At 37.9% G+C, this 19146-nt stretch overlaps 2 protein-coding genes across 38 annotated transcripts in view; one reads left to right on the top strand and one right to left on the bottom strand.

Annotated features, from left to right (window-relative positions):
* Window positions 1-166: 166 nt before the first annotated feature.
* EXOSC8 (exosome component 8) lies at window positions 167-13324 on the top strand. 4 transcript variants are annotated; one of them, XM_023551375.2, is made up of 11 exons: window positions 167-241; window positions 1493-1529; window positions 1724-1787; window positions 2428-2501; window positions 3996-4041; window positions 4729-4834; window positions 4921-4966; window positions 5713-5809; window positions 7427-7547; window positions 8067-8116; window positions 8558-13324. In XM_023551375.2, exons 1-11 carry the CDS (start codon window positions 207-209, stop codon window positions 8671-8673), a joined length of 792 nt encoding a protein of 263 aa, XP_023407143.1. In that variant the 5' UTR covers window positions 167-206; the 3' UTR covers window positions 8674-13324. The 4 variants fall into 4 exon arrangements, with proteins under 4 accessions (XP_023407143.1, XP_003412693.1, XP_010590965.1 ...); XM_003412645.4 differs by having other exon boundaries at window positions 168-241; window positions 8067-8173; XM_010592663.3 differs by having other exon boundaries at window positions 168-241; window positions 8064-8116.
* Window positions 8686-19146, bottom strand: part of SUPT20H (SPT20 homolog, SAGA complex component) — a 55560-nt gene continuing 45099 nt past the window's right edge. For 26 of the 34 annotated variants that reach the window (XM_064270219.1, XM_064270226.1, XM_064270231.1 and 23 more), the window contains 4 exons: window positions 16220-16336; window positions 11686-11791; window positions 9981-10084; window positions 8686-9186 (listed from right to left, as the gene is read on the bottom strand). In XM_064270219.1, the coding sequence (XP_064126289.1) occupies window positions 9049-9186; window positions 9981-10084; window positions 11686-11791; window positions 16220-16336 (465 nt within the window). In that variant the 3' untranslated portion in view covers window positions 8686-9048. Of the gene's footprint in view, window positions 9187-9980; window positions 10085-11685; window positions 11792-16219; window positions 16337-18368; window positions 18492-19146 lie in introns of those variants that run through there. The other 8 variants (XM_064270235.1, XM_064270244.1, XM_064270236.1 and 5 more) reach the window with 6 other exon arrangements.

Genomic DNA, 19146 nt, shown 5'->3' with positions numbered 1-19146 from the left:
AGCATGCTTCCAAAGAGGGGCACCAAACACATCAAAGGCAAGAACGGCGACCGGAAGCCTGGCCAGGGACAGTTGAGCCCAAGCCGGGCCCGGCACAGCCCAGACCGCCACCGCCCCGAGCGCATCCCCGCCTTTCGCTTTCTCCGAGGCGGGCGAAGGGCGCGCGCCTCAGTGTGCACAGTGCGCAGGCGCACCCAACGCCGCACATGCGCGCCGGCGGGAAGATGGCGGCCGGCTTCAAGTGAGTGTTGGCGGCCCGCGGGCGTGAGTTTTGGGTCCAGCGGGGCAGCAGCCGCAGGCTTGGGTGTCGGCCTCTTCAACGTTATAGCTAGGATTCCTTCACCTGGAAGCGGTCCCCGCCGGGGTCACACTTCTTTCCCTGCCCAAGCAGGCGACCAGAGCAGTTGCGGTGAAAGGAAAGGGACTTTTCCCCAGTGGGACGGGAGAGGGAAGGGTCTGGGTGCGCGGAGCCTTGAACCCCCTGCGAGCGCTCGTCAGCTGGCTGGGTGGACGTGCAGACCCGGGAGACCGGTTGTGATCACACGCGCCTCGTTCTCCTTTCTTGTTATTTATTTCTAAAAGGATTGTTGCTTGTTCGGAAGTTTGAGTTAAACCTTTCTGTGCCGCTCTGGTGAAGCCCTTGGTCGCCTGACAACAATGTCTTTAAAAGGATAAAATAAGAAAGGAAGCCAATTATATTGTAATACATTTATGTATCTGTTAATATGAGTACTTTTTAAAGTGAAGTTTTTTAAACAAGATCTAGTGGTGAATGTAGTAATTACTGGAATTTCAGAGTAATGATGAGCCTAAAGGTACCTTAAAAAAAAAAAACCTTGGACAAGTAAAATGTAAAAGGGACGTATCCGTGGGTCTCACTGGTGCTATTAATGTTATTTTGGTTTATTGTCTGTGGTCATAATTGAAGGATATACTAAGTTTCCGTTGTACACCCATTGCCGTCGAGTGGATTCTGACTCATAGCGACCCTTTAGGACGGAGTAGAACTGCCCCGTAGAGTTTCCGAGGAGCGCCTGGCGGATTCGAACTGTGGACCTCTTGGTTAGCAGTGGTAGCACTTAACCACGACGCCACCAGGGTTTCCAGCGACCCTATACGATAGTGAAAATAAAAATGTAACTTTTCATGCTCACTAGGTTAAAAATCTCAGCTTTAGAGCAAGAATAGCATGATTATTTTAACACCTGGATTAAGTCACTTTTAAAGATGTCCAAGGGCTTTGGTCTCTAACCCTGTAATTGTTTAAGGAAGAGTGAAGAATAGTGATTTAGTGCAATTGCTACTGTGATAGGGCTCTGTTTTTTATAATTACTTATAGGTGATAACATAGACATCAGAATTCATGTAAGAAACTTAGCTACAAATTTTGGAGATTGGCTGGATCACCAGACCCTTAAGAGCCTTGCCAGTTTTGGGATTTATGTTAAGATTCTTTAATTTGCCTGATAAATTTTTAACTCATGCATTTCAGAACCGTGGAACCTCTGGAGTATTACAGGAGATTTTTGGTCAGTAATGTCACTGTCTTTTTCATAACAATATCATATGCTTCTTTTAAGGACAAATTTCAGATATTCAAATTAAATAATTTGAATTTGAATTTATTTTGCATTAACATGGTTTAATGTGTTTTACCTGATTGTGTGTAAAATATACCTGTATATGTTCCATTTTCATATAAATAAACATTACATTTATTCAGAAAGAGAACTGCCGTCCTGATGGAAGAGAACTTGGTGAATTCAGAACCACCACTGTCAACATAGGTGAGGATATTTTGAGTTCTAAAATAGGATGTTGATGTTAAGCAGTTTGTAAAATAGTATTTTTCTTAGTTTTTGTATACTAGTAGAGAATTATTTGTAAGTTTACTACCCTCTCAACTGATAAATTCATTTAAATTTCAAAATAACTATAAAGTGTTTTTTTCCCTTTCTTCCTTCAAAACCACAAAGACAAGGCTTTCTTATGGGCCTAATACTTATTCAGTCTTCTTGATGCAAATATGGTATTTTCCATTTCCAACTGTATGATATGCCCAAGTTCTAGCCTGTGAGCCACTTAAACATATTTCAGCCAAATCCTACCATGTCTATGGAATTGGAGTGATTTCTTCCTATTAGATTTATGTACACAACGATCCTGTGACTGTCCATGAAAAATGATTAACTCAAATTCAAGGGCAGGCAAATATTTCTTAAAAGAGTAATTTTAAATAGTTATAGCATTTTAAAATCAGACTCCTGAGCTATAAATTTTCATAAGCCACAGACTACAGATGTGTAGATGGCTAATGTTATATTTAGAAAACTGAGGTTAACATTTTAGTTATTATATAGATAATTCTGTAGCTGTTTTTTTTTTTTTTTTAATGAACTTTTTCATTTTACCTAAATATCTTTTCAGGTTCAATTAGTACTGCAGATGGTTCTGCTTTAGTGAAGCTGGGAAATACGACAGTAATTTGTGGAATTAAAGCGGTAGGTTTAATCTGTATCTTATTGATGTGAATTAGCAAAGTAGTGCCATATATTAGATTGTAATATACTGTTCTAATTCTACTCTTGATTAGGTAGCTAGGTATCAGTTGTTTGATATTTACTTTAATTTTCAAAGAGCTTCTACCTATCTATGAGTGTTACATAATACAGCCCTAGTTTAATGACTCAGTTATAATTTAGGAACATTTGTCAAATGTACCAAAATGAAATTATTTTTAATCTCACCACCCTTTATTTTTAGAAACTGGTTGTCATTGCAAATTAAGAGATTTTTGGCAGCATTCTTTTAGCCAGTGATGGCATTTAATCTGTGTGAAATGTGTAGAACATAGAGATTGTTGAAGGGAAAAGTGTGACACGATAATAGCTACCATTTACTGAGTGCCTGCTGTATTGCAGGTTCCTTGCTGGGTGCTTTACAGAATTATCCAGTTTAATGCCTCACACTCAACACTTGATTCTTTGCTATAAATTCGGCTCTCTCTTAAATTCTTGGCTTTACTCTCAATTAGCAGCATGTTTCCAAAGAGGGGCACCAAACACATCACTTGAGGTATTATTTCTCTGTCTCCTTTGTTTTACAGATGAGGTTCAGTAACTTGTCCAGGTACACAAGGTTCACAGATAAACATACGTCTGGCTCCAATGCCTGTGCTTTTTTACTACACTGTTCTCAGGGTTATTTAACCTAAGTTCAGATTCCTCCTCAGTAAAACTGGGATGATAACTAGCAATATGGTTTGAACATTTTACTTCTTGCCAGGTTTTGTGTTAGGGACAATGTGCATATTCTCATTCGACCCTCGTAACAGGCTGTTGGAGTAGGCACTATTATTTGTCCCATTTTTCAGATGAAGAAGTTAGAGGTTAGAGGTTAAATAACTTGATCAAGCTCTCTCTACTTTTGCTGTTGATTTCATCACACCAAAAACCAAAACCAAACCCATTGCCGTTGATTGATTCAGACTCATAAAAATAGTGACCCTAAAACACAGAGAGTTGCCCCATAGAGTTTCCAAGGAGCGCCTGGTGGATTTGAACTGCCGACCTTTTAGTTCGCAGCTGTAGCACTTAACCATGCCGCTGGGGTTTCCATTCACAACCAGCAGTTCCTAAATCTGTCTGTGCCCGTATCACCTGGGGATTAAATTCAGATTCTTGGCTACTGAATCAGTAGAAGAAGGTGGGGCAGCCAACAAATTAACACTTAAAAAAAAATCTCCAGGTAATGTTAATGAGCAGCACTGGAGTGCAGTCCACTACACTGTGCTGCCTTCTGACCTTGCAGAGCTCTTGTGAGGATCTGAGCCAGTGTGCGTAGGCCCCTGGCGTGACTCTCCAAGCACACTAGGTAGTAAGGATGTGGTGGTTACTAGCTGAGATGGTCTTTGGTAGCGCCTTCCGTAACTGACTGCTGAACTGTTCACAGTCTTTCGTAGCAGCTTTCAATAGGAAACACCTTTGCTTTCTTAGGAATTTGCAGCACCGCCAACAGATGCCCCTGATAAAGGGTATATAGGTAAGTTAAATGGTTTACTAATTTTAATACAAATACTTTAACACGTTTAATACTAATATTCTAGTTAAATCCTAGTTATTGTGTTCAACAAGAAAATTATTCCTAAGTTTTCTGTACATGTGTTAGCAGAAAGATGGCATAATAGCAAGACAATTTTATACATTTAACCTTTATCAAACTTGTTACTTATGGAATAGAGGAGCAAAATTTCATTTGCAGAGTAGCCATTTAGGACGTAATTTTAACGATTCGTTTTGTCTTATAGAAGCATTGCTTTTAAGTTAGCCATCAATTTTTATTTATTTAGGCATTGCAAACTTTTCAGTTTCCATAAAGGTTCATTTATACTACTATGCAATTTTTTTTTCTGGTCTTGGACTTTTTGTTCTTTATGGTAGGAAACATTTTAAAAATACCAACAGCTGGGTGTGAATAGAAGGGCTATCTTTGGGGTATTTTGAATGAAATCTAGAAAACCTGGGAAGGTTTGGGAGGAACAGGCCTAATGCAGATGCTTTCGTTTTTTGTATTTTCTTCTATGAAAAGAAAAATTGGAAAACAAAGTAATTGAAATGTTGCAACGTATTCCACCTTTGAAAGCCTGTCCTTGGTCACAGTGCCTTCGCAGTGGACTTGGTAATACACCGCAAGGTAGTTTAGCTCCTAGCTATGGAATATCTCTTTCAGTTCCTAATGTGGACCTTCCACCCCTGTGTTCATCGAGATTTCGCTCTGGACCTCCTGGGGAAGAGGCCCAAGTGGCTAGCCAGTTCATTGCAGATGTCATTGAAAAGTGAGATCATAATGATGAAATTTGACTTACTCATTTTCAGATAGTTTTGACCTTTCATTTACTGTGCTCTTTGTCATTAAATCAAGTTCACAGATAATTCAGAAAGAGGACTTATGCATTTCTCAAGGAAAGGTAAGAGGAGTAACAAAGCAGTGGGCTTTTTAATTTCTGAAGTGTTTTTAGGGGAGAGAAGTGAAAAGACTTAAACCACAAAGGCCTTAAATATGAATGTTACTATTTTTAGATGGAAATTAGTAAAACTACGTCTTACTCTAATTATTTAAATAAACTATGTAGCTCATAAAAAAACATAATTTTGACTAATTTATTTCTTTACTGAGGTGTTATGTTTTAAGCTTAAGTGATTAATTTTTTCCTTAATTTCTGCTTATGCTGGCATGTTTAAGGTGAATCTACATGGTAAATTCCAAGTCAGCTTGAAAATTTAGAACTGGATTAGAACCTAGAGAGGGTTTTCCTATTTGGTTATATACTGATTGATTAGCTCTGTAAAACCTCCATATTTCACGTACTAAGGTTTCTATGAGAAGATATATTTTGAGTCAGCTGGGGCTTTAAAAAACATTCTCCCTATCTGCTAACCTAGGAACCAGAAAGGAAATTCACTCTACATCTGTGGCCCCCTTGAGGGAAATTGATGTTCCATTTACTTGTTAGCTGGGTAGTCAAACGCCAGCTTTCACCAAGCCCGTCTGCTACTTTCTGGTTTTCTGGTTTATAAGGGTGAAGCATTCTTTAAAGCTTTTTAGCTTTGAAGATTGTTAATGAAAGGTTCTGTGGTTCATGTATCTAAGCAACTAGTATGTTCTACCCATCCAAATGTTGATTTTTGTGTCTGTGTGTAAACTATATTTTAGCTTGCTTGGGTTCTATACTGTGATCTCATTTGCCTTGACTACGATGGAAACATTTTGGATGCCTCTACGTTTGCTTTGTTAGCTGCTTTAAAAAATGGTAAGCAAATTTAATATATGGCAGTCTTCCTACTCAAAAGAAACGCATTGCTGTCGAGTCGATTCTGACTCATAGCAACCCTACAGTAGAGTACAACTGCCCCCTAGGGTTTCCAGGAGCAGCTGGTAGATTCGAACTGCTGACCTTTTGGTTAGCAGCCAAGTTCTTAACCACTGTGCCACCAGGGCTCTGTCTTTCTACTAGTGGATAAGAATTTTTTACATTTCTGAAACTGTACATTTGCTCAATTAAACTTTCTAAAGTTATTAAAATTTAGCTATCATTCAAGTATGTTTATAAATTAATGAACATAATACTCATGTGACTTTCCAAATGTACTTGGAAGTTTTACATCCTTAACTGAATACCTTTTAGTGTTGCCTCAACTGCTATATCCATGTATTGGGTTAGGAATTTTGCCCTCCCCAGAGTAGTTAATACAGGAGGGAGAGAGTTGTAACTATAGTCTGGGTGGTTGGGAAAGATTCTACAAGTGTTATCTGAATGCTTTATATGTGGCCAAAAAGAGTAGAATGGGTTCTGTTGTTTTCCCTGTAAGGCCATAGGTTTTCTCTTTAATAGTAAAATTTCTTAGTAAGGAGTCCAATTAGACTGATTGGTCATGGCTGACAATGACTTATGCATGTTCCTTATTGCTGAGCTGATTATATCTCTTGGAAGTTAGAAAATGTAGTTACACATAGCAGCATTATAGTATAGTACTGAGTGGCGCAAGGGGTTTGCACCCGTTCACTAACCTAAAGGTTGGCAGTTCAGACCCATGCAGCCACTCCGTGGAGGAAAGGCCTGGCGAACTCCTTCCGTGAAGATTACAGCCAAGAAAACCTTACGGAGCAGTTTTATTCTGTAACACAGTGGGGCTGCCATGAGTTGGAATCAACTTGATGGCAAAGGGCTTGAATTTATAACATTAGTACTGGCAAAGGGTTTTGTTTTATTAGTGACTAAAGCAAGGACTCAGGGTTGAATCTTGGCTCTACCACCTCTGGCTGAAGTTTTCTCATCAGTAAAGGGGGTACCTACTTTATAGGAGTGTTCATGATCACATGTATTAACCCAGTGAAAATGTGAAAAGGCTTTAAAAAGTACCTGGCATGTAAAGTGTTTAAACATGTTATCTATTAATAGCTCATTTTAATTTCTTAAACTTTCTGGAAAAAAAAAACAGCCTTTATACCAGAATGTCAGATGTTCTGATAAACAATGTTTATATCTTTGTTGTTATAAGATAAGGAGCCCTGGTGATGCAGTGGTTAAAGCGCTCAGCTGCCAACCAAAGTGTCAACGGTTCAAACCCATCAGCCGCTCCGTGAGAGAAAAGATGTGGCAGATCTTTAGAGATCACAGTCTTAGAAACCCTACAGGGCAGTTCTGTTGTGTCCATCAGGGTCGCCCTGAGTCGGAACTGACTCAATGGCAATGGAGGGGCGGGGGGGGGGGTTGTTTTCCAAGATAATTTTTTTCTTAGAAGAATACTTCTGGACAAGTTCAATAGAAGGAAACATGAATTAACAAAGCATAGAAATTCATGCCTTTTACTTAGAGTGGGAGACTTACATATTTATATTTTGTATTTACATATTTGCGTTTTTCTAGTACAGCTGCCTGAAGTTAATATAAATGAAGAAACTGCTTTAGCAGAAGTTAATTTAAAGAAGAAAACTCATCTGAATATTAGAAATTATCCAGTTGCAACTTCCTTTGCCATATTTGATGAGTAAGTTGATCAAATGTGTAAAAAAATTTCTGTATTTAAGGTCATAGATTGTTATTGAGCTTTCTAACTTTTCACGAAATACCTAAGGTAACCATATATATTCCGGTTTGCTGTGGACACCTGAGTTTAAAGCTGTTTCCCTACACAGTTATTACTAGCCAATCTTTATATTTTCAAAAGTACCCTGATTTGGAGGATCAATTCTGTGCTTACCCTACCTATTCCTGGGTTTGCTTATTCCTGTAGAATGTTAATTTTCAGTGATTTCACTAAAGATTTACCTGGGGCCACCTTTGATATTTGCCATGACTTTAATATATCCACAAACTGAAGGGCAAACGTTCTTACAAGTGGCAGAACTTCAGGTTGTTTTTAACTTTTCTGGTTTCCTGTCAGTTCTGTTCTAGCTCTTTTATCGTATCAGTACCTAAGCTGAAATGCAAGTAATTTATTTATTTTTTTTTTTAAATAAAATTTGTTCCATGGATTGATAATTTACTTTTGTTTTTTTTTTAGTAGTACTTTACTCATAGTGGACCCTACTGGAGAGGAAGAGCATCTGGCCACTGGTACGCTCACAGTAGTGACGGACGAGGGAGGCAGGCTCTGCTGTCTTCACAAACCAGGCACGTTCCTTCCATCTCAGTTCTAGACACGTGACTAAAACTCTGTATGAGCCTCTTTATGTTAGAGAAGGCCAGATGGAATGTGGGATGTCTCATTGTTTATCTGAAGTACATTTACTATAGTTTCCTTGTCACCTCATATTCCTTATTTTATGTTGTATATCAGTAGTTCTTAAACTTTGGTATGCATCAGAATCAAGTCTTGTTAAAATAAGAACTTGTATTTCCTACAGATTTCCAGGTAATTTTGATGCTGCTAGCCTTGAGACCATACCGCTGCTGTACATGGTCCATTCTTAAAAATAACTTCACACGACACTGATCTTTTTACAAAGTTAGATAACTAAGAGGTTAGAAGTGATGGTACAATAATTAATTTTTCAGGTGGAAGTGGGCTGACTGGTGCTAAACTTCAGGATTGTATGAGCCGAGCAGTTACAAGACACAAAGAAGTAAAAAAACTGATGGATGAAGTAATTCAGAGTATGAAACCCAAATAAACCACCACCACATTTTCCAAACAGATCTGTAAAAACTGTATTTGTCAGCACAGTGCACAAACCTTTTATACTAAATAAATAGCAAACTACAGTCTTTTGAAAGGTGTTTCTAGAATTTCTTAGGCCACTTCTGTACATATTATGTACGGTGGAACCTTTTTTTTTTACAAAGCAATGACTTAGGCAAACCATCCCTAGCTCATTAAATCATTTCCCTGTTTTTACTTAAAAATTGTAGGGTTGTCCTTCTGTATAAAGTTGGTACATCTATCAATGTAAAACACTGACAAAACAAAAATGCAGTAAAAACTCAGAATCCTTTTGATTCGATGCTCTTGTCTTTTCAAAGAGGAGAAAAAATAAATAATGCAAGACTCAGAATTGTGGAGTGGTTGGCGTGCCTCTCTTCATCTTACTTCTTGACTGGCTGCCTGTATGCCGATGACGACGTAGCTGAGCTGTTTGTGCTGCTGCTGCCGCCACGGCCATTTGGTGCTGCAAGAATCGCAACTGCTGCCAAAAGGAGGGAAAAAAAGTTATGTTAAATGTAGGCAGGTATGGCAAGGTGCTTTTCCTGAGAGATGAAAACAACAAAACTGAAAGGGAGAAGGCACCAAGGTAACAAAAAGGTATTATATACCACACTGAGACAATGAACAGTCAAACAGCACCAGTGGCAAAGAAGCCTGCTGAGGGCCTTAAAAAATGATTCCTGGTAAACCTTTTTAAAAAATTATGTCTGTTACTTTGCCCTGCCAGTCTGCACTGCAGTAACTCAGCAACTTCAGTTACCGTTCTGTTGTATGATGATAGTTTATAGCAACGTAACACCACTCTGAACACCAAGAGAGTCAACTACGATATGCTGATTTTACTTCCAAAAATAACTGAGTAACATTTTTCTAAATAAACAGCTATGACATTTACTAATAGGAACACTGGCATACTTGCCTTTTTCTGCAGTACAATACTAAAAAGTTAACTACTGGCACTTAGAGTCTCTATTTCAAAATATGCTGGAAACTAGAAACACGTATTTAGTAATGTGCCACCAGTACTTCATGAGAGATTTTATGCTAGAAAAAGAATATGGCTTAAATGTACAAAATGTATTCAGTGCTCCAAGCTGATTAGCTAAAATGCCAGACTTTTAAATAAAATTTGCTAAATTATTTTTTTTTTAATTAGTTACCAATTTACTGTTTAGTCTTAGAAGTCAGTAAAATAAAACTAAAGGAAGGTATACTGAGGTACTTATGGAGCTATTTCATTTTAAAAAGGCGTATTAGAGTGAAGTTGCTGATTACTTGTATCTGTTGCTGCTGCTGTTGAAAGGCAGAGGAGAGCTGGAATCTCTGCTGAGGAAGGCTTTGCTCAGGTCTGTTCTCGGCAGAGCCAAGCTGAGACAACGCTACAGAGGAGAAGGGGAAAGCAGGCCAGTCAAAAAGTTTGAAGGGTTAGAAAAGGACAACACAGGAAATGAAATAACAGAAAAGTTATCAGTATGATTAATCTTAAGTATCAAATCAGACATTACAGAGTAAATTTAGTATCATCTCCTGTTAGTTGAAGGGTACCATGATCATGGAACTTCCTGGATGGGGAAAGGGAAGAGAGCACACACATACCAAACCAAAGCACTGCATCCCCCTCTCTCTTTTGCGTAAATGGAATTTGATACTAGTGCTGTTCTGTTGAGAAGGTTTTCTTTCACAGTGTAAGATACATTATTTTTAAATATAACCAATTAAATAGGAAAAAAGAGAGTGGAGACATCCAAACTACCATAATGACAAACTGGGGAACAAATGAGTGCTTCAAGCAGAGGATACTGGAATGAACATGACACAACACTACTAACAAAGGTCGTGTACCGAGAGTGCACACTTTTCCATCTGGGTGGGACCATGTTGATGAACTCAAGCCCTTCACTGTACAGATGAGGACATTGAAGGCCTAAGTTAGGTCTGAGTGACGTAGTCATCCGGGTAATTAGTGCCAGGTCTTGAGCTGGGAACATTCTCGTCATTTTCCAGTGTTAAGAGTTCTTTCTGCTAAATTACACCTATTTTAGGCAATTTGTGGTAGAGGTATATAATTACAGGTTTCCACTTGGAAGCTCACTAGCTCTAAATTAGGATTTAATGTAAGAGTTATTTCCAAAATAGAGACTTTGATTATTCTGCCCTAAAGAACTTATAAATTCAGAAACTGTGAACTGTAGGAATCTAAAGGTATCTTAAAGGAGCCCTGGTGGAGCAGTGGCTTAGTGAAAGGTACCTCACTGAGCCCACAGTGATAACTCAAAACGCTGACAACATGTACACTCATTCAATCCTCAAAACTCCACCACAGCTTAGCCTTCTTATACATGTCAGCTTGCTGATTTTAATTAGTGTAAAGTTAAAATTATTGTCTTTTAACTGACAAGGTAATATTCATTGAAGGGAAACCTTTGTTTCACCATTTACTGCCATGAGTGATGCACATTTAGTTCAATTTCATTTTTGCAAATGATAAAAATGGCTGCCAGAAATTAGGCCATTAACCATTAAGATGTATTTCATGCAACTCAGGCTGTAAGAGTGAAATAAAAGATTATGCAGTCTAGAAAAATGAAGTCTCGGTAACTCTGGAAAACCAAAGAGTTATTATTAAAATAACTACACTAACAAATAAATACTGAAACAGGTTTTGGTGGCTTCCTAAGAAGTTGGGTAATTTTCTAGTTTTGCCAGTGAATTGTAACATGAAGAAAGGCTGTCAGTATGTGTGTAAGCCAAAGCTCTTTTAATTAATCAACAGCCAAAGAAATTAATGAAAAAACCTCAGAAGGCCATCAATTTAATAGTTGGTAAGTTAAAGACTGCTTTTCCATAGCTACTGTTTACATGGGAACCCACTGCCAAAAACAGCTACTGTTTACATGGAAAGGAAAGATAATTGGTGAGATCATAGATAGATTAGATACTTTTAAGTAAACTTAACATATGAAGTCAGGAAGATACTCACCAGCTGCTTGGGACTGCATAAAACTCCCTACTCCAGTAAGGTTAACGACAGCAGCTTGCTGAGCGGATAAGGCCTGCTCTTGACTGGCTGAACCTTGTTCAGAACACTGAATAGAAAAATACAAATGATTTATACAAGAAGAAAGACAATTCTGAGTTGGTGAAAAGAAATTAGTATTTCTTCTGATTTCATTGACATTAGGCTTGGACTTGTAAGAAGTGCACTTCTACTCTGTTGTTTTTGTTGCTGGTTTGTAAGTTAGGAGACCCCATGTATTACAGAGTAGAACTGCTCCATAGGGTTTTCTTGGCTGTAGTTTTTATGGAAGCAGGCTTCTGCCATGGTGCCTCTGTATGGGTTTAAACTGCCAACCTTTTTGTTTACCAGCCAACTGCAAACTATCTGTACCACTCAGGGACCTTTGGACTTACAAAGAGAATAAAATAAGGACTTCGAAGGTACTTAAAATTAGCAAGGATAGATTTACAGTATTTTGAAAGCAAGAAATGAATTTTTCAGAACTGATTCTGTACTGATTTTGTATTGATAATTTCCAACTTTTCTATGCCTTCATCAAACTGATTTTTTCAAACCTCAAAACACCCTTTGCTACACATAGTACTTGGGACTTCTAGCCAGCATAATAAGGCAAGAAATAAAAGGCATATGGTTTGTAAAGTAAAAAAGAGAACTGTCCTTACAGCAAATCACATGACTGTCTAGGTAAAAATTCCAAGCAATCTACAAAAAAACTCCAAATAAATGAGTTCAGCAAGAGTGTAGGATACAAGATCAACATGTGAAAATCAATTCCTAATACCAGCAATGAACATGTAGAAAACAATACCATTTACAACTGCTATTATAACAAAACAAAACAACAAAACAGGCATAAATCTACCCAAACACAAAAGACTTATATGCTAAAAACTAAAAATGCTGATGAAATCATGGAGAGATACTGTGTTCACAGAATGGAAGACTTGACACAGTAAAGATATCAACCCCTCAAGCTGATCTATAGGTTTAATGAGTTCCTTTAAAAAAAGCATAAAAATTGAGAATGTTTTTGTACATACAGACAAGATGATTCTAAAATTTATGTAGAAATGTAGAAGGGACTAAAATAGCTAAAACAATTCTGAAGAACAAAGTGGGAAGAATCACTCTGCCTGATTGTGAGACAGTGTTCAGTGATCCAGATACTGGTTTATGTGCAGGTGTAGACACACTGATCGATGGAAAAGAACAGAGAACACAGGTGAACATTTAGAAACAAAAAAATTTTACACCTTGATTTAAGTCTTTCACCTTATACAAAAATTAACTGAAAATGGATCACAGAATTAAATGTACAACTACAAAACTTTTAGCGGAAAAAAGGAAAAAAATCTTCGAGATCTAGAGTTAGGTGAAGAGTTTTTAGACATGATAAATAAAGCACAGCCTGTAAGAAAAAAAAAAGTAACCTAATTAAAAACTTTCGTTCTGCAAAAGACATCCTTTATTACTAAAAATAGTGCCTGAAATAACACCAGCAGTATATAACAGAAGCCATACATTTCAAATGTTAAAGTACATTTATTTTGAGGGTACCTCCCTAGATACAAAAAAAAAAAAGGTCCTCCTTTAAACCAAAGTCAACCCTCCTCTACTCTCAATAAATGGTGGTTTAGTCAAAATCATGACTTTAATAGATGGTTATAACAATAATGCCAAAGAGAAAAAGGGTCTACAGAGAACTCTTAGAAACTGATTTAAACATACGTGTATATGCCAATCTCCTATTAGGAAAATGGAAAAGAAAGAGAAAACTACTGGGGAAATGTAAATTATGATGTCCTCCTTAGAAGGAATCCAGAACCAGCTACTAATCATACAAATATGCAACTCTTTAAGTCCAGTAATTCCACGTCTATGAACCCATTCCACAGAAATAAAAGCATCAGACTGTAAAAATATATCTGTAAGAGAGTGTAGATCACAGTTTATAGTGGCAAAAAATTAGAAACAATTACTTCCAAAAGGCCAAATACGGAATGCAGGTAGGGATTTGCAAGCAGGTGGGACTGGAGTGGCAGCCTTGGAGGAGCACCGTTCCTAGGGGAGATTTAGATACTCAGAGAAGGGCTAGGAAGGGAGAGAAGGAATTTTGTTAGTTCCACGAGTGGATTCCAACTCATGGCGACCCCATGTGTGCAGAGTAGAGCTGTATACCATAGGGTTTTCAAGTCTGTGAACTTTCAGAAGCAGATCACTAGGCCTTACTTCCGAGGTGACCGAGTGGACTTGAACTGCCAACATTTTGGCTAGTGACCCAGCGCTTAACTATATGCACCACCCAAGGGCGCCTAAAGAAGGAAATAAGGGAGGAAAATTAAAAATTTTGCAGAAACCAAAGAAAAACAAGACACACCAATTTCTTACTTTCCTCACAAACATCAGCACCCATAAAACTACACACAAGAGGGTAGAACTGACAGACTGGCAAGACCATGCAAACTCAGAACCCTGTCCATAAAATGAGCAGGAATAGAAAAGAGCAGATTTCATACTCTTCATAACAGAAGTATTATAAAACACAACAAAAAACCAAAAATGCAAAACAACAGAAAAACTCAGCTTAAAAAAAATTCTCCTAAAAAACCCACAAAGCTAAAAAAAACGGCAAGACACCACCACAAATGGAATTAAATATCCTCAAGCAACGGATATGACTAAACACTTTGCTTCAGAAACAGAAATATAAAAGTCTTAGGTTAAATGAAAAAATGATGGAAGAAGGCATACGATGCTAACTAACATTAATCAAAAGAAAGAAAGGAAATATTACCAAAGATAAAAAGGGTCATTTAATAATGATAAAGGACTCAGTCAAGAGGACACAACAACCCTAAATTTGTTCGTACCTAACAACAGAGCCTCAAATTTATGAAGCAAAAACTGACAGAAAGGAGAAATTGAAATTTCCACAATTTTAGCTGGAGATTTCAATACTTTTCTCAGTTAATCGATAAAACATGTAGAAAGAAAATCAGTAAGAATAGACAAGTCCTGAACAATGCCATCAAACCCATGATCTGACATTTTTAGAAACACTCCATCTAATGGCAGCAGAATACACATTCTTTCCAAGTTCGTATGGAACACTCACTGAGACCATATTCTGGAACATAAAATAAACCTGAACAAACTTAAACATACGTTTTCAGGCCACAATGGAATTGAACTAGAAATAAATTACAGAAAGATACCTGGAAAATTCTGAAGTATTTGGAAATTAAACAACATGCTTCTAAATAGCTCATAGATCTAAAGAGAAATTCGCAAGGGGTATGAGAAAATCCTCTGAACTGAATGAAAATGAAGGCACAACATACGAACATTCGCTTTAAGTAGTACTTAGAGGGAAATTTACAACACTAAATGTTTAATTTAGAAAAGGTCTCAATAACCTAGGCTTCCACCTTAAGAAACTAGAAAAAAAAAGAGAAAACTGTAATCCAAAAAAACTTTCCAGAAATAAGAAGACCTAAATCTACAAATTTAAAGGGCCTAAAGGAAAGATCTGGAAAGATCAATTCTGAGACATATCCCAGTAAAAATATTAAGTTTTTAAATATTAAGACAAACCCTGAGAGCCCCCAGGCAAAATGAACAAGAAAATTAGACTGGTATCAGGCTTTGCAAAAAACATGCAAAGCAAGACAACGTGGCAGCACTTGGAATAAATTTAAAGACAAAAATGGGAAACCAGGATTTTATATGTGTTATGTGTTAAGGACAAAAGCAGTTTTGATCATGGCAATTTTGAATGTGCCCTTCCTATGGAATCTATTAGGGATGAGCTTTATCTAACCAAGAACGGACTGGAGAAACTTTGGCAAAACGATTGATGGTAAACTTTTTATATATTTAACTGTGAGCTGAGAGAAATTCTGGCGTCAGGGCCCAGGCAGCAATATTTTTCAAAGCTTCCCAGGTGATTCCAAAGTGTAGCAACGGTTCAGAAATACTAGAGTTCCTTCTGTTCGTTTACCTCCATCTCTAATGCAGTCCTTACTCAATCCCCTTCTGCTGGGCAGGGTGGAAGTATCTGCTGTTGTCTGTCTCCCTCTAACCTAAGCTTCATGACTCTGGAGACATCTCTTAACAATAATACTTAGCACAAGGCTTCATACAGCACAAAATGCTGTCAACGGGATAATGATGGATTGAAAATACGTGGGTACAGTGTCAGGAAGACCTGGGTTTGAATCCCTGCTCTGCTACTACTATGTGGCCAGGAGCAAGCTACTCGTCTGCACCTGTTTCCTACTATGCAAGATGGAGGGGTCACCATCTATTCAGCATGGCTGTTTCGAGAGTTAGAAACAGGCACCCAAGAATGCACAGCTATTATTGTTAATAAGAAAAAACCTTACAGGAAGTGTTTGTTAAGCACATTAAATAAAAGCACTTGAATATGCTTGAAAGTTATGAAAAAAAATGTTGCAAATTCTGGTAAAAACACATGAAAGCTAGAAACGCCTACCTGTTCCCCTGGCTGCTGAGGACTAGAAGCTGTGGGTTGCTGAGGTTGTGGTTGTGGAGTAAACTGAGAGAGCTGCTGCTGCTGCAGAGTGTTAAAAATGAGCGAGCCACTGGAAAGCTATTAAGGATTTAAACAAAAATTAATCAGCCAATTTCGTATTATTTTTATATGAAATTAAATTTCTTGATCCCACAAATATTTCTGGAGTCTATCCTATGTGTGGCAGACCCTGGGTGGTACAAACAGTTAATGCGCTTGGCTACTCATCAAAAGGTTGGTGGTTTGAATTCATCCAGAGGTATGCTGGAAGAAAGGTCTGGTGATCTCCACTTTGGAAAAACCAGCCACTGAAAACCCTATGGGGCACAGTCATACCCTGACACACATGGGGTCTCCATGAGTACAATCTACTTGACGGCAACTGGTTTTTTGGTGTTTTGAGCCTATGTGCTAGACATTGTTCTAGGCACTTAGGAAATAGAGGTAAACAAAAAAACAACAAAAACCAAGATCCCTGTCCTTTAAAAGAAAAAAAAAAAGCAGCAGCCCTGGTGGCACAATGGTTAAGTGCCTGGCTGCTAAGGGAAAAGTCAGTGGTTCAAATCCACTAGCAGCTCTGCAGGAGAACTATGTGGCAGTCTGCTCCCATAAAGATTACAGCCTTGGACACCCTAAAGGGCAGTTTTACTCTGTCTTACAGGGTTGCTATGAGTCGGAATCAACTCAACAGCAATAGGTGGGTCCTTAAAAGAAAAAATAGAAAAAGTATTTATAGACAGTGCTGAAGTACTATTACTTGGGGCTTCTAAATATTTTAAGACTCTCAAACATAAATCTCGTTGCTTCAAGTTAATACGCACCTATCCAAATTTATGTACTGCTTTTATTTAACTCTTCTTATGCATCAACACATTAAATACATTAGAACATATAAACAAGGAGCTAATGATAATCAGAAGAATGTATTTAGAAAACTCATCCCCAAAATTTGTTCTGTATTTTCCATAAAACAGAAATGTATGGGTTCTTATATACCATAGTGAGGAAATGTAAAGCTGAAGAGAAAATGTGTTAGATGCCCATTATTTATTAGGAAAAAGTTACTTGCTCTGTCATTGTGTTTCTAATTCAAATTAAAAAAAAAAAAAAAGGAAGCATCCAGAAGATTCCAGGTTAAAAATTAAAACTGTTTTCCAAATGCATCAAGAAAACAAAATGGTACAACAAAACACTTCGTGGAATTTAGTTTATTATTTGGGGGGGTTTAGGGTCATAGTCTCATGGGACATTCAACTGGTCAAATATCATTTTTTAAAACCCAGTGCTGTCGAGTCAATTCCAACTCATAGCGACAAATCCGCCAGGCGCCTCTTGGAAACCCTATGGGGCAGTTCTACTCTGTCCTACAGGGTCACTATGAGTCAGAATCAACTCGACGGCACTGGGTTTTTTTTGGGAATATCATTTTTAGCACTTCTTTTCTACCTCCTAGTTTGTTGTGTAGGGTCTGGGATCTTAAAAGCTTGCAAGCGGCCATCCAAGGTACAATTGGTCTCTATGTACCTGGAGCAACAAAGGCAGAAGAGCCAGGAATAGCAGGAAATGGAATGTGTGGCTAATTGTCTCCACAAACAACTGCCCTCTCTGCAATGAGACCAGACAGAATGGATGGTGCCCAGCTACCATTATTGAACATTTTGATCAAAGATTCTAAAGAAAAATCCTAATCAAAAGAAAGAAAATGCAAAACAGACTTTTAATTCTCACAGAATTCAGACTTTCTGAAGTCACTGTGGCTGGATGAATCCCTAAAACTACTGTCCTGAGATATCTTTAACCCTGAAGCTTTAAACCAGAACTACCCTCTGAAGCCTTCTTTAAACCAAACAACAGTCTAGCTTAACTAATAAAGAATGTCTACGGTGAGACTTGACGGCACTGGGGTTTTTTTTTTTTTTTTTTGGTTTTATGGTGAGACTGTGCTCTTTTGAAGAACTTACTATGTGGGATCGAACTGTTAACAGCAACTCAAAAGGTCAGACAGGAAGCTTAGGGGGACGTGAGGTTATGTCAACAGGGAAAGAAACTGGAAAAGGAGAGAAAATGACTGCACACTTTGAAAAATGTAATTAATGTCACTGTACTGTACCTGTAGAAATTGTTGAGTTTGTGTATGTTTTGCTGTGTATATTTTCAACAACGAAAATTAAAGAAAACAAATGGTTTATCCATTTTAACTTGTACAGGTTCAGCTTATAAGCACTTTGAGGACCTTAGGAGAAAGTACAAGCAAATGTCAAGTACAGAACTCTTAGGTCTGTATAAAGGTCAAAAAAGGTGTTCGTGGGTCATAATATCTACATCTAGTGCAGTACAAAGGAGTCCTAGGAGTGGTTCGCACCTACCCAGTGGCTCCGCAGGAAAAAGACCCGGCAGTCTGCTCCCACAAAGATTACAGCTTAGGAAACCCTATGGGGCAGTTCTTTCTGTCACATGGGGTTGCTATGAGTAGAAATCAAATCAACAGCACCTAACAGCAGCAGTACAGTTCATTATTAGGTAAATTTGGACACGAGCACAGGTAGAACCTTCCTTATCAGTTAAATGATAAATGTAGCAAGATGTAATTAACTTATACAATGGCTTTGTCCTTATTCCTTATTAGAAAGTTATAAAGGAAGTCTATCCTCACTGAGAAAAATTCCAACAGCAATATGGAGGAAAGTAGACTAAATAAACCAATATGATCTGTAGTCTTGTTCACAGACAAGAAGACTGTTCTGTAATTACAGTCTGCAAATACTAATACTGTTTGCATCTTGGATAGTTAAGTTTTGCCCTAAATGCAGTTTTGTTATTCCTGAACACCAACCAGGTTGATGTCATTGTCATTTCCCAACATTCCATGATCATGCCATTTCATGTCT

Source organism: Loxodonta africana, chromosome 17 (assembly GCF_030014295.1).
Source record: "Loxodonta africana isolate mLoxAfr1 chromosome 17, mLoxAfr1.hap2, whole genome shotgun sequence".
NCBI lineage: Eukaryota > Metazoa > Chordata > Mammalia > Proboscidea > Elephantidae > Loxodonta > Loxodonta africana.
This window is presented reverse-complemented; position numbering and strand designations above follow the sequence as displayed.